This window comes from Acanthopagrus latus, chromosome 22, assembly GCF_904848185.1.
Source record: "Acanthopagrus latus isolate v.2019 chromosome 22, fAcaLat1.1, whole genome shotgun sequence".
NCBI lineage: Eukaryota > Metazoa > Chordata > Actinopteri > Spariformes > Sparidae > Acanthopagrus > Acanthopagrus latus.
Genome location: NC_051060.1, coordinates 5,103,295 through 5,129,164, shown reverse-complemented (window position 1 = coordinate 5,129,164; position 25,870 = coordinate 5,103,295). Strand labels below are relative to the sequence as shown.

General features: G+C 42.3%; 1 protein-coding gene across 5 annotated transcripts in view; it reads left to right on the top strand.

The window, feature by feature from the left end:
- The window catches only part of myo6a (myosin VIa), a 144,302-nt gene that overhangs the window by 49,877 nt on the left and 68,555 nt on the right, over nt 1-25,870 (top strand). For all 5 annotated transcript variants that reach the window (XM_037085794.1, XM_037085793.1, XM_037085792.1 and 2 more), the window contains exons 11-12: nt 2,802-2,982; nt 10,762-10,906. In XM_037085794.1, coding sequence (XP_036941689.1) covers nt 2,802-2,982; nt 10,762-10,906 — 326 coding nt within the window. The remainder of the gene's footprint in view (nt 1-2,801; nt 2,983-10,761; nt 10,907-25,870) is intronic.

The window sequence follows — 25,870 nt, the reverse complement described above, 5'->3', positions numbered from 1 at the left end:
CCTCACTGCTCCGTCTCGTATCTCACAGGATGACAAGGTGATTTGGTGTTCCCTCTATTGTTTTTTTTTTGAAGCGACTCTTTTTCATCTTGATCTTGATGTGAATGTTGGGAGCGCTGGCTTCAACATCTTTGTGTCAGGGGCAGCAATGCATGCTGATTTATTTCATCTTTCCTTCACCTCTCGAGTGCTTTGTATGATTTCCCACTTTTCCTCTGCTGTGTAGAGCCCGTAGAGCATTTCACTCTGGATGCTTTTGTGTATCTGAGAATGTCACAGTGCAGTGGTAATACAGAAATGTACCTCTCCCCAGACTGTTTGTGTCCACTTCCTGTTTTGTCATAACCTGGCAGACCAGTTTCAAAAGCACAGCAGAAAAGAAAATGCTGATTTGAAAACAGTCAATATATCCAAATGTTAGACATAATGTTTATTAGCTTAAAGTCAGTGTATTGGTAGGTCTGCAGTGTTGACCAGCAGCCTCAACAGATCAATGCTTTTGCACAACAACAGATTCCAACAGGCAGTTTTTAATTGGTGAAGATTGTTATTCATTTTGCTGATCACAAACTGTCCCCAGAGGTCCATTTATTTCAGAGATATCTACAGAAGTTAGCATGCTAACCAGCTAGCCTGGCTCTTCCCCATAACTGCGCTATACTCAATGGTAAAGAATACTCAGTATTTATATGACCTCACAAACTGAGCTAGTCTCCCGACAATGTTAAACAACAGACAAACAGCCACTGCAATGGTGCCATACTTTCGCACTCATAGACTGATGGTCCACAATAAATAGGTGCATGCTTGAGTTTAAGTGTTGATTTAAAGTTTTAAAAAACGATCATGAAACGGCTAGGAGTGCTATTTGCAACATATGTGTTTCCGGCCAGAACCTGCAGGGACTCATCACAGACTCCCAGTTTCACCCAAGACCCCAGACCTTGGTGCGTCAAAAATTCAAAGAGAGCACTTTTGTGAGGCAAAATTAATAAATGTCCCCGACTGCAGTTTCGTAATTGTTTTCAGTGAACTTACAAATGCTAAAATGCCATTAAAATACCCACAAAAGGATTTTTTTTACTTTATAAGATCTGTGATGTGGAATCACACGTTTTGTTTTTTTCTCTGTAAATCCAGCTGATTACCGAACCATCCCACTGATGTCTCACTAATCAATAGCTAAATATCATCCTTTCAGTATGTTACAAGAGTAAAAAATGTTGAGAAATCTTAATCATCATTTTTTGATACACAAGAATGAAATAATAAAACAATGTCAAATTTTCTCAATTTGAGCGCAGCACTTCCGAAGCAACAAATTCAAATAAAAAAACAAAAAACCTCATCATGCATTATTAAAGCTGCCTAACAACACCAGAACAAGCCCAAAGCAAATATTGATTTATGCATTCAAACATTTATGAGTTCAAATGGGGCTGGGCAATAAGGACCTTGAAATAATGTCAGACAAGTATCAAAACAAGTAGAACAGTCTGGTGAGTTCAGAGAATGATGCCTCTTCACTTGTGTCATATCACCATATAACCATATCCAAAATCTAAGATACAGATTGTCACGATAACCATATGATATAGATACAGTTATTGGATCACCAAAAAGGTTTTTTTTTTTTCTGAGCCTACGGCGGATTTTCCTTGAAGATTTCAGACAAAACAAATCAAAACAAAACCTCTTTAACTGAGGTAATGATGCAGGAGAGAAACTAAACGGAACGTGTTGCACAACAACCCGCCTGATGTTCTTTGTGCACCGGTTCAGACCGTCTTGTTAAAGCACTGGCGGCTCTCTCTATTTACCCATAAATGTTTGCTCTTTGTTGATTCACGCCCGTCTGATGAAAGTCCCCTTCCTTAAATAAAGAAACCCGCGTTTTGTTGTGTTTTTCAGGAGTCTTGGTTCATTTTATTTGCTCTTATTTGAGTTTGAATGGCATTTTTCTTACCAGTTGTAGAAATCGCTCCAAAAAAGTATTTCACCTGCTCCTAATGCATGCATGAATAATGTTTTTTTTATCTTCCAAAGTGGTTGTAAGGTTCCTCAGAGCTCGGCTTCATGGCGACTGTTGATTTACTTTATTCGACTTCATGAGCTTGAGTGAAGAAGCCAAATGAAAATCCAATAAGGAGCTGATTAAATAGTGGAACCGACTAAGCAGTAGAATTCATTTTCTGCTTAATTCTGTCACAGGGGACGCGGAGTGGTTGTTTAGCCTGCGGATATCATCACACTGTGACACTCTTGAGTGTGTTATTCAGGTGTGTGTGTGTGTGTGTGTGTGTGTGTGTTTCCTCCTTCAGTATCTTTGGTTTTTCTCTGCTGCACATTGAGATATTCATGCACCGATCACTCTGCTTTTGGGAGTTCTTCTGTGTGCTTTATTCAAGGAATGAGAGAGCTAGATGTGCCCAACACTTGCAGTTACTGTATTAAAATGAAAAAAGTTATTTTCATCTTGGCTTAAGGTCAGCCTTAGTTTTAGTTCGACAAAGCCAGACTTTTGCTTTAAGTAACACTCCAGACACTTTTCACTGACCTGGCTGCTGCAGCACAGGAAGCGCACAAAGGAGAGGACGCCTAGAGAGACAAAATTGTTTAGAAGGAGCAATCAGAGGAGGTCAGTTTGTAGAAGGTGGAGAAACGAAGGATAAAGTGAAGTCAAAAGGCCAGCATGAATGGAACTGGGTAGAAAGGGTGAAAAGGAAAATGGAAATAAAAGGGTTGAAAAGGTTGTAAAGCTAGAAAGGGTCTAACTGTCGGTGCTCTGTCTCGCCTCTCAGCACTTGAAAGCGGGCCCTCTGAAGGACCCGCTGCTGGACGACCAGGGCGACTTCAACAGGATGTGCGTGGCCATGAAGAAGATCGGCCTGGACGACACAGAGAAGCTGGACCTGTTCAGGGTGGTGGCGGGCGTGCTGCACCTCGGCAACATCAACTTCGAGGAGGCTGGAAGCACGTCGGGTGAGCCTGCAGCGAGATATCTGCACAACGCATGAAAACTCACAACCCTGGCACGACGACATGTGAAGTCAAGCCAGTTTTATTCATAAAGCCCCAAATCACAATCATTATAACCTCTGTGGGCTTCACAATGTGTACAGTGAAAGACATTCTCTGCCCTCAGGCCCTCGATTAGAGACATGTGACTTGTAGCTAAATCTTGGCAAACCAGCGATGTACCACCAGAAAGGGGAATAGAGAAATAATGTTGAAAAATATACCTCAAGTATCTATTATCTCACAAAGGTAGTGACAGAAACAGGCTAAAGGTTAAAAACATCATCACAAAAACTTAGAATGGGAAACTGATCTAAGTACACAGTGCTGCAGAGAGTCCTCCTTTCTCTTCTCTTGGGCTGCCCTGAGTACAACATGCTTGCGTCTGAACAACGCTGCCAGTGAATTGAAACCTCCAGTCGACTTCAAAACATTTGATTGCACGAGTAATTAATCCCTCCTCCACCTTTTTAAAGTTTATTTATGACATTCTGTATTATTTCACACGGGCGGATCATAGACAGGCTGAGACCTTTTAAACAGTTATTGTGTTGATGAATCTCAGTGAACTCACATCCTGCCGGCTGAGGGTCTGATTCCAGTCACTGTGGATTAAATGTGAAGCTCTGGCTTTGGGGATGTTGTTAAGAACAAAAAAAGCTATTTATGAGCATCGCCTTAAACCCTAAAAATCGCTGGAGTTTTGGGAGGTTTCTGGTTGGCGGGAGGAGGAGAATTTCGTCATTAAAAAAGTTTCCTGAACGCGATGATGAACATGTCGCAGCAGATTAGCACGTGACCTCTTCACCTCTGAACTTTGTGATGTTCTCTTACTAAAACCAAACTAATGATGCCTTCGAGGTTCTTGTCAGAATGTGCATTTTACATTTTGTCGCCTGCGTTTGTGTTTTCATGTGATATACTGTGTGTGGTACAGTGTTCTGTATGCACTCACAGGCCCCATTTTTCTCTGTAGAGTACTTTTACTTTTGATATTTTAAACACATGGTCTGACACTTTTACCTCCGTTGAAGTGTCTCAGTACTGCCTTGACTCCGAGTGTGATTTGGGCTCAGAGACCACAGGTACGGTGGCGACGATAGTTCGTCATCATCTCTAACTGATGAGTTTTCAGACTCCAGCCCACAGCGCTCTGTGATTACATCAGAAACCATCCGTCTTGCCCGCTTCTCGACTCCTAAGCGGCGGCAGTTCGGTTCCTAAGAGGCAGATGCCATTTTGATCTCATCCCTCAAGTCCCCCGCACTGATTGATCGCCGTAATATTCAGCCTCCATCTCCCGTCTCCTCTCTTCAGTCTCATTGTGGTCAAAGATAAATGGTTCTGTGATATATGTGAGGGTGACCCTTTGCGCCCGCGTTTGTTTCTCCTGACAGGAATCGCACGACTCACATTTGTGAAATGATCGTCATTTCACCCGAGGGAAATGAGCTAATTAGATAATTTGTATGAATGTCTTAAAATAATCGTTCAATCAATCTTTTCAAGTCTTGTGTTCTCTACGTTTCAAGAGGCACATTACAGCGCAGTTGTCTCCGTTGCTCCACCCAATCTCACGCCTCATTTTTCACCGCCGTTCAGAAGCAAACCCTCCGGGGAGGCTCGCGTGAAAATCAACTGATCCTTTTGAACTTCGGCAGTGGAGCTCCTCAGCTCTCAGTCCCGCCTCTGTCATTTTCTCCCTCCGCGGGGAAGCCGGAGAGGCACAGCTGGGCGCCTATTAAATTGACTGGTTTGCGCAGTGGGTGGCTTTCATGGTGCGTGTTTTACAGCGAGTGAGGACTCAGGAGGCAATCATCCAGTTTCTGAGACAGGCTCGGCTTACAGTTTGCAGTTTGGATAGAGGTCTCCTGAGGGGTCGATTTAAGGGAGCTCTAAAAGAATATTTACTCGCGTTTGGGGGAGGCCAAAGGAGCTTTTCTTAGTTTGAAAAATCCTCTAAAAGTCAGACGAATATAGGCCCATTTAATTCCGATTACACAGACCAGAGACTTGGGGAATGACAATCATCCAGCAAATACAGACCTTTTATAAATGGCCACCTTCCAAGAATACAGATCTGATGGCTGGACTCATCAGAAAACACTGACCTGTGGCAGAGAATCAATCAGTGGCCAGGAGAGGACGTGATCAGAAAGAGAAGATGGAGATCCAGACAGCCCTCGATGTGGAACCCACAGAGAGTGATACGAGAGGGGGAAGATAAAGAAATATCTACACATCAGATACCAGAAAGAGAAAGCCTGCAAAGATTTCCCACGACTGCACAGACTTGTTTAGGGCTCCAGGAGGACTTAAATGACTTGCTTGACACGATCTTACGTTTCTCTTTATTTCATGCAGTTGATTTAGGGGGCCCCAAGTGTAACCTGTTGAGTAGGGGTTTTGGGATCTTCCTGTCGAGCACCTGTCATCTGAAGGTGTGAGGCTATTCAGGTTTTGTCTTGAATGTTATGTTATGCTTCGTCTGCTTCTCGCTTCTCTGTCTCAGAGACACCACCTTTAGAACCTGAATATTTCCCTTAAATGTGGCATCAAAAAACATTGAATTGAATCATGCTGAAATTGAATGAAGCGGGATGAAATTGGAAGCCATGAGTTTGTGTTTGCTGGGATTTACTGCTGGAAGACATTGAATCCCCCCCCTCCGGTTGGGTTTAAGTATCTCAGGGTCTTGTTCACGAGTGTCTGGTAAATTGGAGCGTGAGATGGACAGGCGGTTTGTTGCAGCGTCAGTGGGTGCCGCGGGCGTCGGACCCGCCACAGTGAAGAGGGATTTGATTAATTTGATTTAGCAGTCCTTTAACCTCAACCCCTCATATGATCATGATGCTCTGGGTAGTGACTGAAAAAATGAGATTATGGATACAAGTGGACAAAAATGGGTTTCCTCTGTAGGGTGGCTGGGCTCAGCCTCAGAGATAAGGGTGCTGCTCTCTTGCATCAAAGCAAGGCAGCTGAGGTTGTTTGGACGACTGATCGGGATCCTCCTGAGCGCCTCCCCTGTGGAGGTTTTCCAGGCATGACAAACTTGGAGGAGACCCTGAGGCGGATGCTGAACCTGCATCTCATCTGGCCTGGGAATGCCTCAGGAAAATGATTGTGATAGGGGGATAAGGACCTCTGGACTACCTTGTTCAGACTGCTGCCACCATGATGCGACCCCTGATAAGCAGGAGAAAATGAAAATGTGGATGCAGGTTATGAAAGCTTTTCCTTAAGAAGCTATATGTGGCCTATTCAAGTGGCTACCCACAGGCCACATCTGGCCCAGAAGCAACCTCTGAGTATGTGTTCTTTTTTGCAATGAGTGCATTGCTGTATAGAATACTGCACTATAGAACTGCACTGAGGATCACCAAACCCCCCAGAGGAATAGAATTATTTGTTTACTGTTTCTTACTGCATTCATTTGTGTTTGTCATTGCCAAAACTGCAGCTTTTTAACCGGCTGCTCAAAAGCATCTGGCACATTTTGGTTTTAAAATGTGGGCCAATTGAATGACCCTGGGTTAAATGTTTAATTTGAAAGCCAGATTTGTCCTCAGAGTTGCGTGAAGTACATCACTGTGTATATCAACTAGATCCAACTCCACTTGTAGCCCTTGAATCGCTATTGAGCGAGCGATCAAACCAAAGTCATCATGAGTTTTTTGTCTGCACAGTCGTATCAAGCAGAAATTATTCTAGGCGTGTGCATCGGCTTATACGCATTCAGCCTCACATGCTCTGTTTTGTATGTCTGCAAGCTTCAGGATCTGACAAGAATTTCTACTCTGTGTTCAGTCTGTTTGAGTGAAGCTTTTCTGCACAGCATGTTTACTGATGGGTCTGGCAGGTGTGAACATATTTTGAAAAAAAGAATCTCACTTTTAGGGGAAAAAGAAGAACACTTTCTGCCCCCGGAACTTGTCCAGAGGCATCGTCTGGCTCAGCAGAATATTTCATGACAGCTCAGTTCTTATTCCAACGTTCTGAACAGATTAATTGGCAGTTTCATCTCTGTACGTGATCTGTGCATTGCAGCATTTTGGACATTATACACATCTGAACATCCACTCAGCAAAGTCACGGCTGCGGAGGCGAAGCTTGGCCTGAAAGCACTCGGCCAAGTTCAGCCCGTAAATCACTGGACCTTTGGCGCCTGGAGGAGATTCTGGCAGTCAGAAGTCAATTCTGCTCAGGACTCGACTTATTTCAAAATAAACAGGGAGATCTATCAGAGGAGGCTGCAAATAATGAAGCCTAATTAACCAGGAGTTAGGTTTGAGTCCTTGGCTCAGATCTAATATGCACCTTGAGCATTTCCTTCAGGGGCTTCCTCAGTCCAGACATTGATTTGATATTAGCTCACTTAGCTTTCAGGAGGTATTGATTGTTCTCATTGATCAGAGAAGTAGCTCCAGTGCTGTGAAGAGTTGTCACCCACCAGCACATGGGTTTACAGACACTTCATGTACGTATTGATCCAAAGTTCACAGATGCACTCTGATAGTGTCTGGGAATACATAGTTATCATTACTTACCTTGAGCCACAGATGGCCCAAATTCAAAATCAATCTAATTAGTTTAAGCTGTTTCTTCTTTTTTTCTCTTCAAATCTCCAACAATGGAAATTTTTCTTCAACTTACACTTTATATCTCATATCTCAAAAGAAAATGTGTAGATTCTTTTAAAGATTTGTATCTTTAATCGGAGCTGAGACAACAAAAAGAGCTGTCAGGAAGTATTCTTATCCTTTCAATCAATATGGAAAATAATCATTAGCTGCAGCCATTGATCATATTAAAAGAGGACCAAGCCTCTGCATCTAAAAAGTGAATGCAATGCCTCAGTGCCTCAAATGTGCATTCTGTGTATTAGCCAGCAGCGGGCGACTCCTGTTTTAAAAAAGGACTTCCAGTGTTATCCTGTCTTCTGAGAAAATTACCTCCTCTCTTGATTTATGACCTGGGTAAACAGTTTCCTAATGAGAAAATGAATGAGATTTTCATTTTGTAAATGATGGTCTCATTTAGTAAAATCAACCAAAAATAGGGTATAATTTTTAAAAATCACGTCGGACTGTCCAAAAGAACAGAAAAGAACTCCATAAATTGCCACAACATCTACATTCATCAACCGCTGATAATTAGCGCAACAAATCGTCAGTTTGAAAAGTATATGAAATGTATAAATAAAACTGCAGCAGTTGCAGAGGATTTGTTCACTGGGGAAACAGCATGTCTCAGTCCTCGGTATTAGCTTGAATCTTTAAAAACGGTCGTCCTGCAAACCAGTGAGTGACGTCATGTAGGGTAAAGACTTGATTGCAGCCCAAGGACAAGGTTAACAAGCTCTTGATTGTACGTTTAATGAGCCTTCGCTTTTGCGACGTCAAGTCCTATCACCCTTAACTCCCCCCATCAGCTGCCCCAGCCCTCCGGATGACACGTCGCACCTCCGTTAGAAAAACCCTCTCCTTCCCCTTCTCCGTCTGAGCAGAGTTCCCTGTGTGTCAGCTCCTCTCTCTTCCACTCTCAGCCCACCCGGTTTCTTCTGGCCCTTTGTTCATTCCTCCGCGGACCTGCGCGGTTCACAGCTCGTGGGCGTCACTCTCACTCTCCCCATACATAATGAGCGCTGTGTGTTGCCCTCACCTTCAAGTAGGGCCCACGTAGGCCCTTGCTTGTCAGTTTGTCATCATGGAGGTGCGCGTTGTTGCAGGAATGCGTGGGATTTTAAAAGATTACTTCATTCATATTTTACACCCACTTAATCCTTCAGCGAGTCGAGAGACGAGGTTGGCCCCATCGCAGAGCAGGGAGAGAGAGAGACGAGCCGGTGAGGTCAGCCCCTTCATACAGTGACGTACTTGACATATATGTTCATGGTACGTGTGTGTTGAAGGAAGCTGTGATGAGAATATCAATTCCACCATCAAAGGGCAGGAATGAAAGTCGAAGCCCTTGGTGTGAACTGAACATCCGATGACATCAGCTCATTTACAGCAAATCCCAGAAGGCATTTGACGACTTTGTTAAAAACATAACTCTTTACGAAGGCTGATGGTTGACGATCAGCATCGATGAATTGTATGGGGGCCGACACGGCAGCGCTGGCACGGCTGTTTATGTGCGTTTATGACTACGTTCCGGAGCTGTGATTGATGTGGATGATGGAGTCACTGCTTTTGGGACATTTTTGGAAGCGTCGGATCTTTCTAGCAAAGACAACATTTGAGTTCCTGAAAGTTATGTATGACCTTCACTAGAGGAGCTGACAGATGCTTCAGTCGCGCTGCTTCTACTTTATCTTTGACAAATATGACGTACAGTGTGTACGTGTGGATTCAGCAGTAAACCTTTCCACCCATCCATCTCTCCATGTCAGGAGTTTGGAAGTTTTTGCTAACTGTAAACATTCTTATACCTTCAGTTTAAAAAAACAAAAAAACAAAAAAAACAAACAGTTGTGATAGAGTTTACTGTGTCATTTATTTGAAGGAGGATGTTTGAAGTAAGTTTTCTTGCTTCCATTTGATTCCATCGCCGTTAAAAGTTGTGCTTTATGGCTTTGACACCTTCAGGTGAAGAATCCTTCTTTGTGTCACTTCATGCTGTCTAGTGTTTGCATTTCTGTGAGGTTGTTTAAGGTTGTTGCTGCTTATGTCTTTTATATATATATATATATTTTTTTATTTTGACTGCTTTAAGTCTTATTTTTATGAAACTTTTGCTCTTTTGGAGCTCATTGTGACCTTGTTCTGTCAAATATGCATCACTTAAGAACCGTACTTCAGAGAACCCTTTTTCTTTGTATGTAAACTCTTTCTAAAGGGGCTGCATTGATAAAGTCATCATTAGTTACTATTATGATTACTTACTTGGAGCCTGGGCATTGCATTTTCATTCATACAATGCCATAAATTGAAACATGAAACCAGACATTTTATTAGATTTTGGTGGATTTGTAGTTTACTGTGAATAGTTTTGGAAAAATGTGTGACTATTTTTGTGATTGGCTAAATAAAAGGTGTATTTCTCTTCTACTTCGAAGGTAGAAGTGGTGAAGTTTTGACAGCTGTATAGCAGTCTGCCACAATGTTATATTTTTTATTTTGTTTTATTTTATATTTAGGTAATTCCTGTATGTATACATATTGTATGAGCATTGCTGAGAGGCATCTAAGAACAAGAATTTAATTTCCAATCATTTACTTTCCTAGATTACCCAGAAACCCTCAGCCAGTCAAAGATGTACTGAAACACAGCTTACTTAATCAGTTTCTTGAGAGTTTTTGGGCTTATCTGAGTGTCTAAGCTGAAGCGAACCTCGTGGTTATATTAATGTAATGTAGTCAAAAATAAGTGAGTGTTTGATTCTATCACCCAGCCCGTCCTTCAGTAAAGATGGATTACAAGCTTCAGGTCACTTCAGTCGAGCGTGAGAATACCGGACCCCACCGCTACTTCGAAAACGACCTTATAGAAAGATGATTGATAAAAAAATGTAGATACAATCGAATAGTTGTTATGAAAACATCCAGACCAGAATTGGCTTCCAAGGTCTCATTTCATGAAAATTTAAGGAAATATTTGAGATATGCAGCTCTTTAATCAGCTCTTGGATCTCCTGGCCCATCCTTTAGGTGGAAGGCACCTTGCCTTAACCTCACCTTGCCTTTTTTTTTTTTTTTTTTTTACCTGAGGTTGACGTTTGCCCTCCTCCTTGTCTTCCAGGAGGCTGCACCATCAAGAACCAGTCGAGTCAGACGCTGGAGCACTGTGCCGAGCTGCTGGGCCTGGAGGAGGACGACCTGAGGGTCAGCCTCACCACCAGAGTCATGCTCACGACAGCAGGGGGCGTCAAAGGAACAGTCATCAAGTAAGAGGCCTATATATATACACACACACACACACACACACACACAGGAACGCATAAAGATTTTAATAGGAACCACCTCAGTTTTTAAGAGAAGGTCAAATTGTAGCTGCTTGGAAATGATTTAGCCTTTTTTACTGTGTTGTTTTGTTGGTTGTATGCTGTCTACCTTTATGTCCTGGATTAAATCTCGGAATTGTTCACATTCTTGACATTTTTTAAAGATGTGTATGATTCAGGGGCCTCGTTCCAATAATGTCAAATAAGTTACAGTTAAAAAAAAATATATGTCAGCACAGACTTACAAATAAAAAACATTCTGAAACACTCTGATGGTGCCAAAGACCAGTAAATCACTTTAGTAACTGATTGAAATACCTTTTAAAAAACCTCACATATTAGATTTCTTTGGATCATTTGACTGTTGCTAACTTTTCCATTAGCTATTAGCTCAGTTAGCCATGCAGTGAGAGGTATTATGAGACAGGGTGGGTCTGTGTAAGCTGGTTGGCATACCAACTTCTGTAAGTATCTCTGCCATTACAAAAAGTGGACATTGCAGTTCTACGTCAACTGGGAAAACTCAATGTTCTGAGAAAGTCTGTGTGACAGGATTTGAAAACTACAGAGTGGACTGCTAAATGGACCTTGTCAAAGCAGTGGTTTGTCCGACTCTAGCTGTACTGGACCAGAAACAACAGGTTTCGAGAAATATTCTAAAAGAATAATAGAATTTTTGTTCTCCTGTAAAACATCTCCCGACCCTTCACACTGTAGAGGAGCCCCGACCCTCAGGCTGTGTTAATGTGGTCTAACGGCACACAAACGCATTGAGTTATTAGCATGCAGCAGTAGAGCAGATGGTTGATGTGTTGCCTATCTTGTTATCACCTTCCGGAGAGAGGCTCCCTCCGTCCAGCTGACACCAGAGTATACAGAGAAGCTAAGCGAGGCTCAGAGGAGCGGCTGCAGAGCTGGTCAGAGGTCTGACGGAGCTCCAGCTGCTCGTCTTATTGTCCACTGAAACATAAACAACCAGATCAGGTTCCAGTGTTTTTGCCAAGAGTTATTAAGTGGTCCGCCATCTGGCCTTTCAGTGAAGCGTCTGGCTGCTGAAATGAGTTTGATTTTGAAAAGTTCACTGAGGGCACTGAGTGCTACTGGAAGGTTGCTGCTCACGTACATAGTGTATAGTGTTTGTGTAACTATTTCTGCACCAGTAAATTGATTTCCTACATCTCCCAGAAGGCTTGTTGTTAGACGACGGTCTAAACCCGTCTCACGTATTAATGGGTGAACAATTGCTTGGTGAATTCAGCCTCACAATAACAGGAAGAGCCAACAACAAATGATCAAAAAGAAACGTGGCTTTGAACACTTGGCCGCCACAAACCAGTTATCACTGTGGTAACTTTTCTGACACATCCTGCTTATAACTCAGAGCATCAGAAAGATCATGGGGCCCCTCGCTCTCAACACGAAGGCTTTGAGGCTTTGAGACGTCTCAGTTCGTCATCCGTGCTCCAGCATAAAATTCTAATTTAGTTTACTTATTCAACTCTGAATTTCAAGTCTTCAAGTCTGAATCGGACCTCTCTGGTTGTCTTGTTTGCTTCTGTAGATCATATAGAGGCATCAGTATTAAATTAAACTTGTTTTACATTTAAGTTGGGATGGCATTTAAAAGAATTTTGGTTTGACAGATGAGGGACTACGCAGTGAGGAAGTAAACTAAAATGTTGGATTTGTCTTGCTTGTAAGAATGGTTCTCAAACTGTCTTGATTCAGCAGGGATTTCCGGTTTCGCAGGATGATCTGTGAATCTTAAAGTTTAGTCTCAAGTCAGGCCATTTGTCGGCCGTATTTGTGATGAGCTTTCATTTTGAGCAAAACTTTTCGATGTGTACTTGTGGTTGAACACATTTTTCACTCATTTTCTACATTCCTCACTAGGCTCCCCATTCATTTGATGCAATTTTACGGGACATCACACATTAATCAACATTTCTGTCATTGTGCAACTGTGAGCAGGCTCGCTAATTTTTAACTGTAGGCCTTCGCCGGGATGTTTTGAAATGTATAGATGCATGCAATCGAAATAGCGAAGATAACGATAAGCTATCTTGAAAGAAACTGCAAAAAGAAGAATAGTAATTCTCAAGATGATGTCGACTGTCCTTTCATCAGCAACAAGCACTATTACACATCCTTCATGCAGACATTGAATAGTCTGTACAAACTGGTTAATATCTTTCAGTGACTGCCATGTCTGTGCAGAACTTTTTCAAAAAGGTGGTTTAAACGTGTTATGATTCTGTGATACTTCAACTCCAAACTTTTGGAAATGTGACACCATGTTGTCGTCCTGGGAAATAAGCAGTTTTGAACAGAGCTGCTTGATAGACTTCATCCTCTGAATCCAGTGGAAAAGAAAAGCACCCATTCTTTTACGTTATCTCCCTTTATTTCTTTAGTTTAGATTTCACTATGAACATCCATATAACTTCACATTATCCCTTGTGATCTTGGCAGTGTTCTGAAGTCACAGAACGATTAAAATCTAAAACCTAAAATCTAAAAACATTACAATTAGTTAGTTTCCAGTATAGCTTTGGGTCACTTTAGCTGTTTTCTCCCCCCTCAGCGCCTCTGAAAATAAGGGAATTCCTATTTACTTACTCTTTACTGAAGGTGACCTTTATGGTTTGCTGCAGCTTGAAATGGATCGCAAAACACGCTGACAGAAAATAACCTTCTCTAATATTATTAATGGCTCCTATTTAGAATACAAGGGTGAATAAAAGCAAGATTTATTCAGGCAGGAGTAAGTGCGGCGCTGTAAACCTGGTGGTTTGTCTCATGTTGGCTGCTTCATGAATATCAACTGTGTCTGAAGATATGTACATTCAAGATGTGTTTTATGTAAGATTTATGTCCTTCATATCTATTCATATAGACCACTGCATTCAGGATGGGATGCCTTGCTCAAAGCAGCTCCGTTTAAAGAGGCATTATTTCAGTCTTACTTGGACATTGGAGGTGTATAAAAACACACTAAGGCACAATCTGGTTTCTCTAAAGCTTGTTTTCGTACATTGAAATTCTCTCCACTTACTGATAGCGCCACATGCTGAAGTGTGAGAGGCCTAATTTGCATGCACAGTGCTAAATTAAAAGTGACAGTTAGCGTGTTGGCGCACATATGGCGCCCCTCTCCTACTGCAGAAGTTATCACGTGTTTGTTTGAAGGAGATGGTACTCAGATTTGTATTTTTCCATGGTTACCTCACATCCTGCTATGTTGTGAGTTTTGAGAGTTCTATTTCAGCTGGTTAACTTGGTTTCTTGATACATTTAGGTTTGTCTGTAGATTGCTTGTTTGCAGCAGTAACAGACCTGCAGTTTTCCGGTCCAGTTTGCATCATTTACAGGCAGATGTGCGCCGTCAGTGTGCTTTCAAGTGAGTGCCTGTCAGATCATTTAAAGTCTGGATTGTGCTCGCTTTAGATTAGGACATACCTCCCTGTGCTCTTCACTATTGCAATGCAACCACTAGAGGGTGCTGTTCAGTGATAAATCGGTTTTGCACGGTCCTCCGCTTTTCCTTTGCCACTTTTCACTCTCTTTCTGAAGTACTGTCATACTAATGTTTCGGTCTTCTCGCCAACTCGCTTAAGCTCACCTCAAACAGTTCTGTTTTTTGTGAAACTTCTTCCTCTTCTGCTCTGGTCATGTCGCGATTTAACGACTGGCTCCACTGTTACACTGCCCCCCATGACAACTGGGGGTACTGCTATGTTAGTCTGTATCTGGAAGCTTTCAGGGAACCAGTAGAAGTATGAAAGAGTTAAACACAGAGTCCAGACAGAAGGCTCCATCTGGATCTGTTCATAACGTGGGCATAAATGAGCCTTAACAGCATCGAACATCGCTCCCCAAAAAACATTTCTGATGTTGGAATTAGAGGGAATGCATAAACACATATTCCCTCCTACCTGGCGTGCTTTTTATCCATCTGGATTGTTTTATTGTGATGACGTGAACAAGTAGGGTGACACCTGTTTAACACCCTTTGTTTTCCCTCAGACCACAATCGCAGTGCTGATCACTTTGGTCCAAACTTAGATAACTCAAAAATGATTGTATGAATTGACAGTAATAAAAACATTCATGATGCCTCGATGGTGTTTCCTTCTGTTTTTGGTGTCCTTTTGCTCTAGCCCCTCCATCAGGTTAAAATGTTTTTTTTTTAGTAAAATATCACCAACTACAATATGAATTTCCATCAAAATTTCCGTGAACATTTTTCAGAGAATTCATATTTCCCTGGAATGAATCGTGATAACTTTGAAGATACTAAGCGAGCATCTGCAAATCTAATCACATTCGTATCTTCCCTCAAACATATTTTGTATGGAGTGTGTGGCGGCATGGTGGGTATGTTTAACCACTAAAGTGAGATGGAAAACTTGGGAGACTTTACACCTGCTTAACATAGTTAGTATTCAGCTTCTTAGAGTTGCTTTCATGATTTAAACATTTTCCACCATTTTGTTGAGTGACTGTAACTGAAGGATCATGAATAAAACGTGAAAGTGAAAAGCGTTGACTTCTGTGAATGGATTAACGCGTGACTTGGTGACAGATAAAGACCTGAACAATCTTGAGGGCAAGAAGCCGAGCTTCTACAACCAGACAGGCCGCCCGGGCCATTCACAGCTTTACCAATTGGCTCTGGCTTAACAAGATAAATGTGAGCCTGCGGAGAGTCACGGAGGAAGAGGAGGAGGAGGAGTTGGGCTGAGTATTATACCATTTTAATGGCTCAGCGCTCCACGCCAAAGGGGAGCTTCAGGTATTAGAAAGCACCTCTGGCTCAGAGCTGGAGTGAACAGATACCTAATCAAACCCCTCCGACAGACCACGCTGCTCGTTCACGGAGGTTCAGTGCAGCTACTGAGTTAATCCTTCCAGCGATGAGGAAGATGAGACTGGAAGCTGCATACCAAGAGCCGGTCGACTGAAAAGTGATGCGACACTCGTATCCCGGCTGTTAACTGAGTTTAGTTTGTCCAGCATGAGCAGGTGAAGTGAGAACACCTCTAAGAAAAAGAGAAATTCAACATTTACCCACAATCAATATAAAAACAGACTGTCATATGAATAATAAAAATGACATGAATGTGTATAATCCTTAATATCTCTTGTGGTGAAGGACTATCTGTGGTTGAATCCTTTTCAAAGTTACATCTGCAGATTAATACGTCTGATCAAACCTGAAGCCAGTTAAATTAGGTACACCTCTCTGACCTGTGATCCTCTCTGGCGCCAAGTGAGGCATAGAAGTTCAAATATTTTTTAGCTTTCTCCATTTGTGTTTTGTCAAAAACACACTTTAACAAGGCAGTTTGAAGCAGCCGCTCCTGTAGAGACGAGTCTCTGTGATCAGGAACTTATTTTAGTTACATGACGCCCCCTAATTGTAAGTCACTTTCGACAGGTAGACGATCTTTACACATCCTTTAGTGTGTTATGTTCACAAACTTTCCTTGTCTTGTTGGCGATCAGGACCAAAGTAACAGCTTACAGTATACTGAAAATGTTTCCAAGGAAACACTCGAGACAAACAGTCAGATATAGACATGTACAGACAGACAGAGTGACAGCCCCCTCGAGCCAAGTCCCCCGTCTGCATTCAGCCTGAACCCAGTCGCTCTGAAGCCTGCGATTGTTTAGCTGGCAGCTCGGCCCCACACACACACACACACACACACACACACACACACACACACACACACACACACACACACACACACACACACACACACACACACACACACATCTGAATGCCAAGCCACTCGCTTCAATTTCAAACCTCCCACGCTAATGTTTATTTCTCCTCTTTTATCTGTGCAGAGAGGAGCTGGCTAGATGAATTAAAAGCTGCTTCCTGTCTTTGTCTGTGTCTCTGAGTGTCAGTCGACGCTGCCCTGCCTGTCAGTTACACTCCCCACAAATGGACATGCGTCTGACAGCTCCCGGTGACACTCCATCCCCTCGGCTTTAGGCATTTATTCAGCTTCTTCTCCCAGATTAAATGTTTAACACCTGCACATCACCATCACAATTTGGTGTAATTGCTGAAAACAAACAAAATCAATCCAGAGAGGACTGTCTGTCTGTTTCAGCATCTATGATGTAAATAGAAGCCAAGATATAAAAGTCAACAAGTGTCTTTTTTTTTTTTTAAACCCGAAGGGGGCGCCGTTCTTCTAGAGCAAGCGATGCTAAAGCTTTCAGAGTCTATGCTGGCGGCAGATGGTGAAGGGAATGAAAAGCTGATGGGGAAAAATCACTTCCAACATGTTTATTCTCTCCATTAAAGCCAAAGAGAGAAAACCTTTAGACTGAGAAAGCAAAAGATCCTCTTTGCACAAGGAGGCGGCAGACTTTCTGGTGACGGCAGATGGTTGGGGGGATGGAAAGAAATGGTTTCCAACATGTTCATCCCCTTCAGCGAGGAGGAGGACTGACGGGAAGCAGCACAATAAAACTTGTTTGATGGGAAATTCCTTTTTTAATATGCAAACAAAAGAGCTGTGCGGCCAGTTGAGCTTGTTGAAGTGCAAACACATTCACATTTCAAATTTGAAGGAATAGTTAGATGACCATGTAACTCGCTGCCTCCTGAATCATCTCAACAGACAGAATTTTGATTCAGCAACTGCACGACCAAAATTTGTCTCCAGATTCACTGTTGTTGGATTGATTTGGGCAAGTTTGACGACAGCGTGTTTCCACATTGAGGCGAAGACTATTGGGAGCCCGGTGAGTGATGAGCTCATTCATTCAGCGGCAATAAGGGTTCAAGCGGAGACAGCTATCAATCATCTGTCGGACAGGCTTCTTTTAAACCATGTCTGTCGCAGACAAATGATCCTCTTTAAAACACAGTGAGGGAAGCGGAAACCATTGGCTGGCTTTGCCCCGCTAACTCCCTGAGAAATGACACTGTAATCATATACAGTTTAAGACTGAGGAAGCTGAATATTAGAAAATACTGACCAAAAAGTTTTGCTCCTGTTGGTCCTGTGTGCATGATTTACTGGGTTTAAGGAGAATCTATCGGCACTAATGGAATATAATGTCCATAAATGTATTTCCTTAGTCTTGCCTTGTGTTTTTGTTACCTTAGAATGAACCTTTTGTATCTGCTCTGAGAGTCCTCCATGTTTTTTCCGAACACTGGAACTGGAGAGGAACATTTCATGTTCGTTGTGGCAACGAGGGGTCTGCAGCTGGTTACAGTCTGCACCCTCATTGCTAGACATCACTAAATCCTGCACACCGGGCCTTGTATGAAGTAAGACGCTAGATGAAGTTGGCCTAGCTTAGCACAAGCTGACTTGGGAGCAGTCGCACACTATTTTAAGAAGGTTTGTGCAGAAACGTTGTCTGGTCTGCGGGCACTGTAGCATGACATGACAAGAGAAACCTCTTGCCTGCTGTTTGGGTTCAAGTCCGCAGTTTGAACAACTCTAGCTGAACATGTACGTCAAGATTGGCATGTTTATGACACCTTTTCTCTGCAATACGTACATTGGCTACTGCAGTCATAGAAAGGCTTTGATAAACTCTATTCCATCACTTTCACTTATGTCACTTTTGCAAGTAAGAAACTAAATTTATTTATTTTTTTAACTTGAATCACTTTAATTGGCAGTACACTCACTGTTGAACCCTGTACAGTTAAACTAGTGAAACAGTTCTGGCAGCTGGGATTTCACTTCATTCCCGTGTGCATTTTTGGACATTATATTCTGTTCATCCTCTTAAATTCTTGTTTACATTTTCTTTTTCATTCTACCGGGAGGGTTGCTGAAAAAAATGAGCGGAACTCTAAAACCCTACATGATGTGCCTCTGCAGCCTCGCTTTACACGTGTGTGTGTGTGTGTGTGTGTGTGTGTGTGTGTGTGAGCCACCCTGCTTGCATGGGCACTAAACGAAAAGCAAGATGTCTCACCATGCACATGCACAGGATCTGTGTTCATTCTGTAACAGGCTGATTTTGTCCTGGACCATTTTTCTGCCCTTCTGATAGCAAACCTCGTTATTACATTATAGATATCTGAGGTTTAACACATATAATGACTCCAGTGACCAATCTCTGTGGCTGAAGTTTCTGTAGCCTCCTTCTTTTTTTAGTTTTGTTTCTATATCTACTGAGTCATCCCAATATCCCAAACTGACTACAAATTAAAAAAAAACACAGTATTTCCCGATTGAATTTCTCCCACGCAGTCGCCACCAGACCAGCAGCGTCCAGAGCAGCAGATGTTAAAGCTTCTCCAAAGTGGATGAAGGTTGAGTCAGTGTTGTGTTAAAGTGAGAAGCGAGCGGTGACACAGTCATATCCGTCCAGTTTTTATTTACAGAAAAATGTCATTATTGCTGTGAGAAGAAGAAAAGTCGATAGAAATGAGACCAGTAGGTGACTTTAAGGGATGCTGCCGGTTGGACCTCTGCCAGCTGGCTGCATCACCCGCGCTGGCTATTTACTTGTCTGGGTTATGTAAGCGAGAGTGCAGACGGCTCCATGTGTCGGGCTGAGAAAGGCAGATAGAAGGCGAGAGAGAGAGCGTGGGAGGAAGATCAGATTAAGAGAGAAAATTAAAATAAGATATTTGTGTTTTTGTTTCCTTTAATTTTTAGAAATTAGTTTCTGCTCTATATATTATTGGGTAACAGCAATTGAATGATGTGCCTGAGTGAGAGTGTTGCGTGTTTTCGTGCAAGTAAACATGTTGTGTGATATAATTATGTAATCGGATTTCTTAAAGTAACCCAGTTCCTTTGTGTGCTTGTTAACACCCTTATTGAAGGAGAATGGAGGCGGAGGGAGAGGAGAGGAGAAAGACTTCATGGGGAAATAAGATGGAGGGGTATAAGAGAGAGCTGGTTTATGTACTGATCCCCAGATTTGATCATTCGTTCAAATCTTAAATATTTAATGATAACGATGATGGCGTTTTCTCAGATTTTATTCTTGAATTTCAATGTCTTTTTACTTCACAAGCCAGCAGCTATCATAAACTTTACAGTATATTCTGCTCATCCTCACTGATAATACAATTTTTGCTTCCATGATAAAACTCGATATCTTCAATGTGGATATTTTACTCATTGTTCACCCCAACCCAACTTTTAGTAACACGAAAATGCAAAAAATAAAAATAAAAAAATTATGTTCTAGTGAGACCCAAACAGTGGACACTGGCACTTGCCTGCCCCAAATGTTAAAATTGGAGAAGTGTAGACTAGAATATTGTATGATTGTGTTAAGATATCAAACATCCATCTCCATGAACAGGCATCCTTGTAACTTTGGTACAAATGTCAAGCTTGAATGTATCTGTGGTTTGCAGAAAGTTGAGGGCTAACATTAGATCCTGGGCAGAGATAACACAGTATAATCGTACTAATAAAAATGATTGTGAAATGAATAGTTATTTCTTACATACCAATTCAATATTATGTCTCTCACTGGACACTTCTTTTAGGTAATTAATCTAATTGAATCAGGACATTTTGCCTACTTGTTCTGTTCAGCTTATCACAGCTGCCATTAAAATCTGCAGACTCACTTTGTTGTGCTGCAGATTTCCATATACTGGCTGCCACACAAACAAAACTGTGCTCATTATTCAGCAGGTCTCTAAATGAATGGAAAGTGTCTGAACACTCACGTCAGGTCGTCGTGACTCACGCTCAGAGAACATAACTAAGATCTCACAGTTCTGACTAATCCAAACAAACAACCGATGAAGCACTTAAACCTGAGTCGCTTGATTACGAGTCAATGAAACGACTCGGCACCGCTGGCGCCTTTCAGAACCCTTTCAGGATAAATGAGTCTCTGCTGTGAAGAAGTCAGACGACACTTCAGTCAACAAGGTCATTTATTTTCCTGCAAAGTCGCACAGTTTTTATTTTATTAACAGCAGACTAACTTGAGCTCTCGCTGTCGGGCCGTGGCAGCGTCCACGAGCGGAATTTTAATGGCAGCTAATAACGAACACTGGGAGAACCTGCTGCTTCACACAGTCCGACTGTTTGACCAGTTGTAGTTTGGGTGTCACGGCTCACAGCTGATCCGGCTGATTTCACTCCAGCGTCGACAGTCGGTAGATATAGAGTCAAACATGGGGGGTGAAAGATTGAAGGAACACACCGACAGCGTATCCGGAGGCATTTCCAAGAGCCAAGAGAGTGAAATGAGAATATTAACTCGAAAATGAAGAGGAAGAAGAAAGTGCAAGAAAAAGATGATCGGAGGAAAGAGTGAGCATCGGATTATGTTAAAGATAAGCGACAGAAAGATGGGAAAAGACACACACAGCACTTACACGCAGACATCTAACGTGAGTGTAATTTCAACGCAGCGAGCGACGGAGGGAAAGACCGAGTGGGAGGGCAAGGAGAAAATGGCAGATGCCAATCACGGAGACCCCGCCCGGTGAGGTCGTCAGGTAACAGCTTGTGAGAGTCGACGGGGTTTTAGTCCATCAACCTGGCAGAAACTTCTGGGGCCTATACATCCATCTCAGTTTCACCCAATACTTCTCTAACCTCAATTAATTCACGTGTTTCTATCGGACTTGTACCATTGCTGAATGTCGATCTATCATTGTCAGACTAAGTGTGCTCTAAGCCGGCGAGCACGGACCCCTTCAAGTGTTAGCAAGATGAATCTGAGGGATCTGAGTTAATTAAATGTATAGACCTCTAACAAGGAAGAAAAAAAAAATCAATCTTCAGTTAAACACATGCGCTCTGTAGCTGAAGTGAAAATGATAGATTCCCAATCAGCCCTCCGATCCATCTGTGCTTCAAACTTTGAAAACTTTGAATTTGTTTGCCCCTTAAAAGAACAACTCACTCTTGCTTCCCTGTTTTAAAACTCATTATCTATTCAACCCATTCTCAGCCGAAAGTCAGGTGAAGTTTCGTAGTCCACAAAACATTTCTGGAGCTTCACAGCAAAACAGCGTTACAACATTCTCCTGAACAACTGGAGTAGCTGGGGACGAAAAATAACTGAAAAAAACCAAAAACAAATCCAAGTCTCCAGGAGTGCTGACATCCCCAAACTGATCGAGCATTTTAACAAGTGACTGTTACTTGTTACTGAGTATTTCTGCACAGGGGTCGCGACTTTTACTTGAGCACAAGATCTGAGTACTTTGTCCACCTCTGCAGGCAGTGATGCAAATCTGTGATTTCTGCAGTTTAATCTCCTGCTATGGTGATGTTGGATTTATAGCATGTTTGGATCAATGTGATGAATTACCTGCTTTACATATGGATTAAAAATGCAATGAAAATGAACAGGTAATGAAATGAACCAGACATAATTAAAATTGTTTTTCTTGTCACATTAATATTTAACGGACTCAGTCTCAGTCGATGTCTGACTGGTAACCAGTTCAGGGGAGATGTGGTCCCTCTTCTGTCCTTCCGGCTCCTCCAGTTAGCATGCTCGCAGTGTGAAGCCTTCCCCTGAAAACGTCTCATGGCTTTTCTTAAAAATGTAACAGTTTCAGCTTTAAAACTTTAATGGAAACCCAGATGCACACGCAAACAGCAAACAGAATCAAGCTAATGCACATCGAAACCACTTAAGCTCCCAGTCATGTGGATAGCAATGCTAACTACTGAATGCGTTGGGTTTAAAACGGTGAAAACCCTAACCCCTAACTCGCTGAGTAATTTGATATGTATAAATTAAGACTTTCTTTTTTTTTTTTTACTCTTTGGTTTATTATATTCATGATGTCCAAAAAGCTGAATCCCGGAGCTCTGTCACAAAACTGAGATACAAAAAGTGCTCCGGCAGCCGGACAAAGTAACGGCCGCGGCACGGACCTCTAACACCTGACTGCGCTTCAACACTCCCACGGCTGCTCACCTTCACCCCTGCCCTCTCTCCGCCACCTGCCATGTTTAATTCATGCCGCCGGCTCCTCGGAGCTGCTGCGCGGCAGCCAGAGGTTTTAATACTGCGGTGAGGCCCTCTCATTTAAAAAAACCAAGAGGTCTAAATGCCAGGGCAGCGTAATGTCAGAACACTAATCGTACAAGTAGTCTAATATGTATTCCCCATGAGCCTCTGCAGCGTGGATGATTTTCTCTCTCTCCCTCTGTAATCACTGGTGTCGCTTCCTGTAGAAACGTTGTGGCGATGCCTGCTGGCCTGCAGCTGCTCCCCGGCTCCGTGTTCAAAACACGACATACGGGAGGGAAAATGTAGTTTTTAAAAATGTGCTTTTTTAGCCATCAGAGGGATGTTCTCGTAAATAATTGAGAGATTTGTGTCCAAACATTTTAATTGTGTTCTAGTGAACCTCGTCACAGAGCAGTGAGACACTTCTCATTCACTCAGACGTTTACAGGTGGTTTGATGGTTGAGATGTGACAGAAGGTCCACACTCTGTCTCGTCAGTTATCGTGCGATGATGATTTGGCCTCGAGGCGCAACACCCAGTAAATCAGGGTTTGTTGTGTAGGTATCTCGCTAACAGACATCCAGACATTTGTTTTTCTGCGTGTGGACACATTTCAATAAGCTCAGAAAAACTAAATCACCAGGAGACAGCAGCAGATGGGCTCTGACACCGCATTCTGGCTGATGTGTTCCATCTCATTTTTGCTCTCCCCAAGGACTGTTTACCTGCCATACTTGCCTGCCTGGGGATGTCCAAATTAGCGAACTAAACCAAAGTATAGTACAGACATCTTCATGTTTGCATAATTTGAAATTTTACCTTTGATGATCGTAAAACAACGTGGCGTAAACTTGTGTACATCACAAGCATTAACTCACATTTCAGCCCAGCCTCCAGGATATAATGTTAGCAGGTGCCATTTCTGCAAACACGTAGCCGGCTTTCAAAACAGGAGGTGGAGGGTAAGGTGGCGTTATTACAGCCAACAAAGCTGTCAAACGAGTCACACCGCTGGATATTTTAAATTACATCTGGAGACATTTCCAGACTTTTTTTGGGGCGTCAAAACTGGCTGTTTTTCACAGGAAGTTGGACCATCTCCGTCCGTGCTCGTAGTTTTGTGCCTTAACCTAACCAAAGCAAGAGAGAAATGGAAAATTCAGCCTAAACAAATGTAAAAGTTGCAGTACGACCAAAGTTCAGATTTAACTACGGTAACAGAAGTCTCATCTCAAATCAGATTGGCCAACAGGATTTGGACTACCATAACCTGTTCTCTTGGCTACAGATTCTGCAACCATGTGTAGATACTGTATACAGCTAGTAAATTCTGATGTGAAGTTTGTAGAAGAGTGAAGATTGAGACGTAAATCGCAGATTGCAGCTTCAGGAGGTTCTCCCTTCCTCCCGCAGCACGCTGTCCTATCAAAGCATAATGTGAAGAGTCCCGCAGAGGAACCCCGTGTTCCCCCGCGATGTTGCATGTGGCTTAAAGACGAGTGTACAGAGGAGATAATTTGTGGACCAGAGATGCAGGGAGGTGGATTTTGGAAGATGTTATTGGAAGCTCTGGGAGCCTCTGAGTGCCTCTCGTGTGGAGTTATTATTTCCTGATGTGTCCTTAAGTGCACTGCAGTCGTGCCAAAGTAAAGTCCAGAGGTAAAGTGCGTGCAGAAAGTTCAACCCCGCAGCAGATTAATGCGGTATGTTTTTTTATCTGGCCCCTGCGATCGGGTCACTCCTTTTTGTCTGCCGCTATTGAGCCTCCACTCACACACGGTCTGAAGCAATTTCGAAGCCTCCACAGAGCTCGCTGCCGGTTATGGTTTCTGTCACCTTTTTATGGCCGCTGCCCACCGCACCCCATCTCTCTTTTTCTAACTGTCAATAATACAATTATCTGCTTGAAAGTCAGGCTGTTTGTTTAAACCGAATGTTAGCGTGCAGGTAGACTCACTTTATCCTCGGGGACAGATTTATGTTTACTGTCCTTATTTTGAGGCAATTATCCCAGTGTGTTTGGACTGAAATCCTTAAGTTTCCAACATCTAGCAGGAAAAACAATTTGAGGGAGTGCTGAGAGCAGAGGTGTTTTACTTGTAGAGGGTTGACAGGGCGAGACGTTGACAAACCAAATTGTTTCTGTAGCTACTTACAGTCGTTTTTTGTTTTTTTTTTACCACTTTTTCCAAAAAATGGCAATTCCTTAGTGAACAAATAGATGCATTTAAATTGCTTATTGTGTTGAAGCGTCCAAAACCGAAAGACGCTCAATTTGCAGGAAAGATCACACGGAGATAAGAAGCAAATCATCAGATTTTAAATGGTACCAGTAAATTTAGGGCATTTTCACCAGCGATCAATGATACGTTTCCCTGAGGGCTAACATTGTCATTGATAAGGAGGCAGATCACTACGGAAGCCCTCAGAGGAAAGTTAGAAAAAGAAAAAAAATGTGGTGATACATTTTCTAGCCAGATTTAGATTGTTTATGTCTTCAGAAGAGGTGAAAAAAAAGTTTGTTTCAAGTTGAAGTTTTGCAAAGTTTTGTCATTTCTGAAAACAGGTGGTAAAAAAGTTTTTGCGCTACGTGAGCAAAACCTTTTTTCTCCTGATTTCACAGATAAAAAGAAAATATCATCCCCCGGTAGCTGTAGCCTGCTCTGTTAAAATGTAGGCTCTTATAACCCAGAAAAATGTTATTAAAAGAAACAAAAAATTATCTGGGCAAAATGTATCACAGAAAAATACAAATGAAGGAACGTTGAGAGATAATCTTTAAATTCCTTAAGATGATTCTTACGTCATGAACCAAGAGAGAAAGCTGTTTAGATCAGACCTGGAAAATGGATGACCAGAATTTTCCTTCTCACTAATCGGTGCTTCTATAGATAACCAACACTGCAGTTTTATGTGTTTAGTGTTATGGAATGTAACTAAGGTAGCTATACATAAATTGA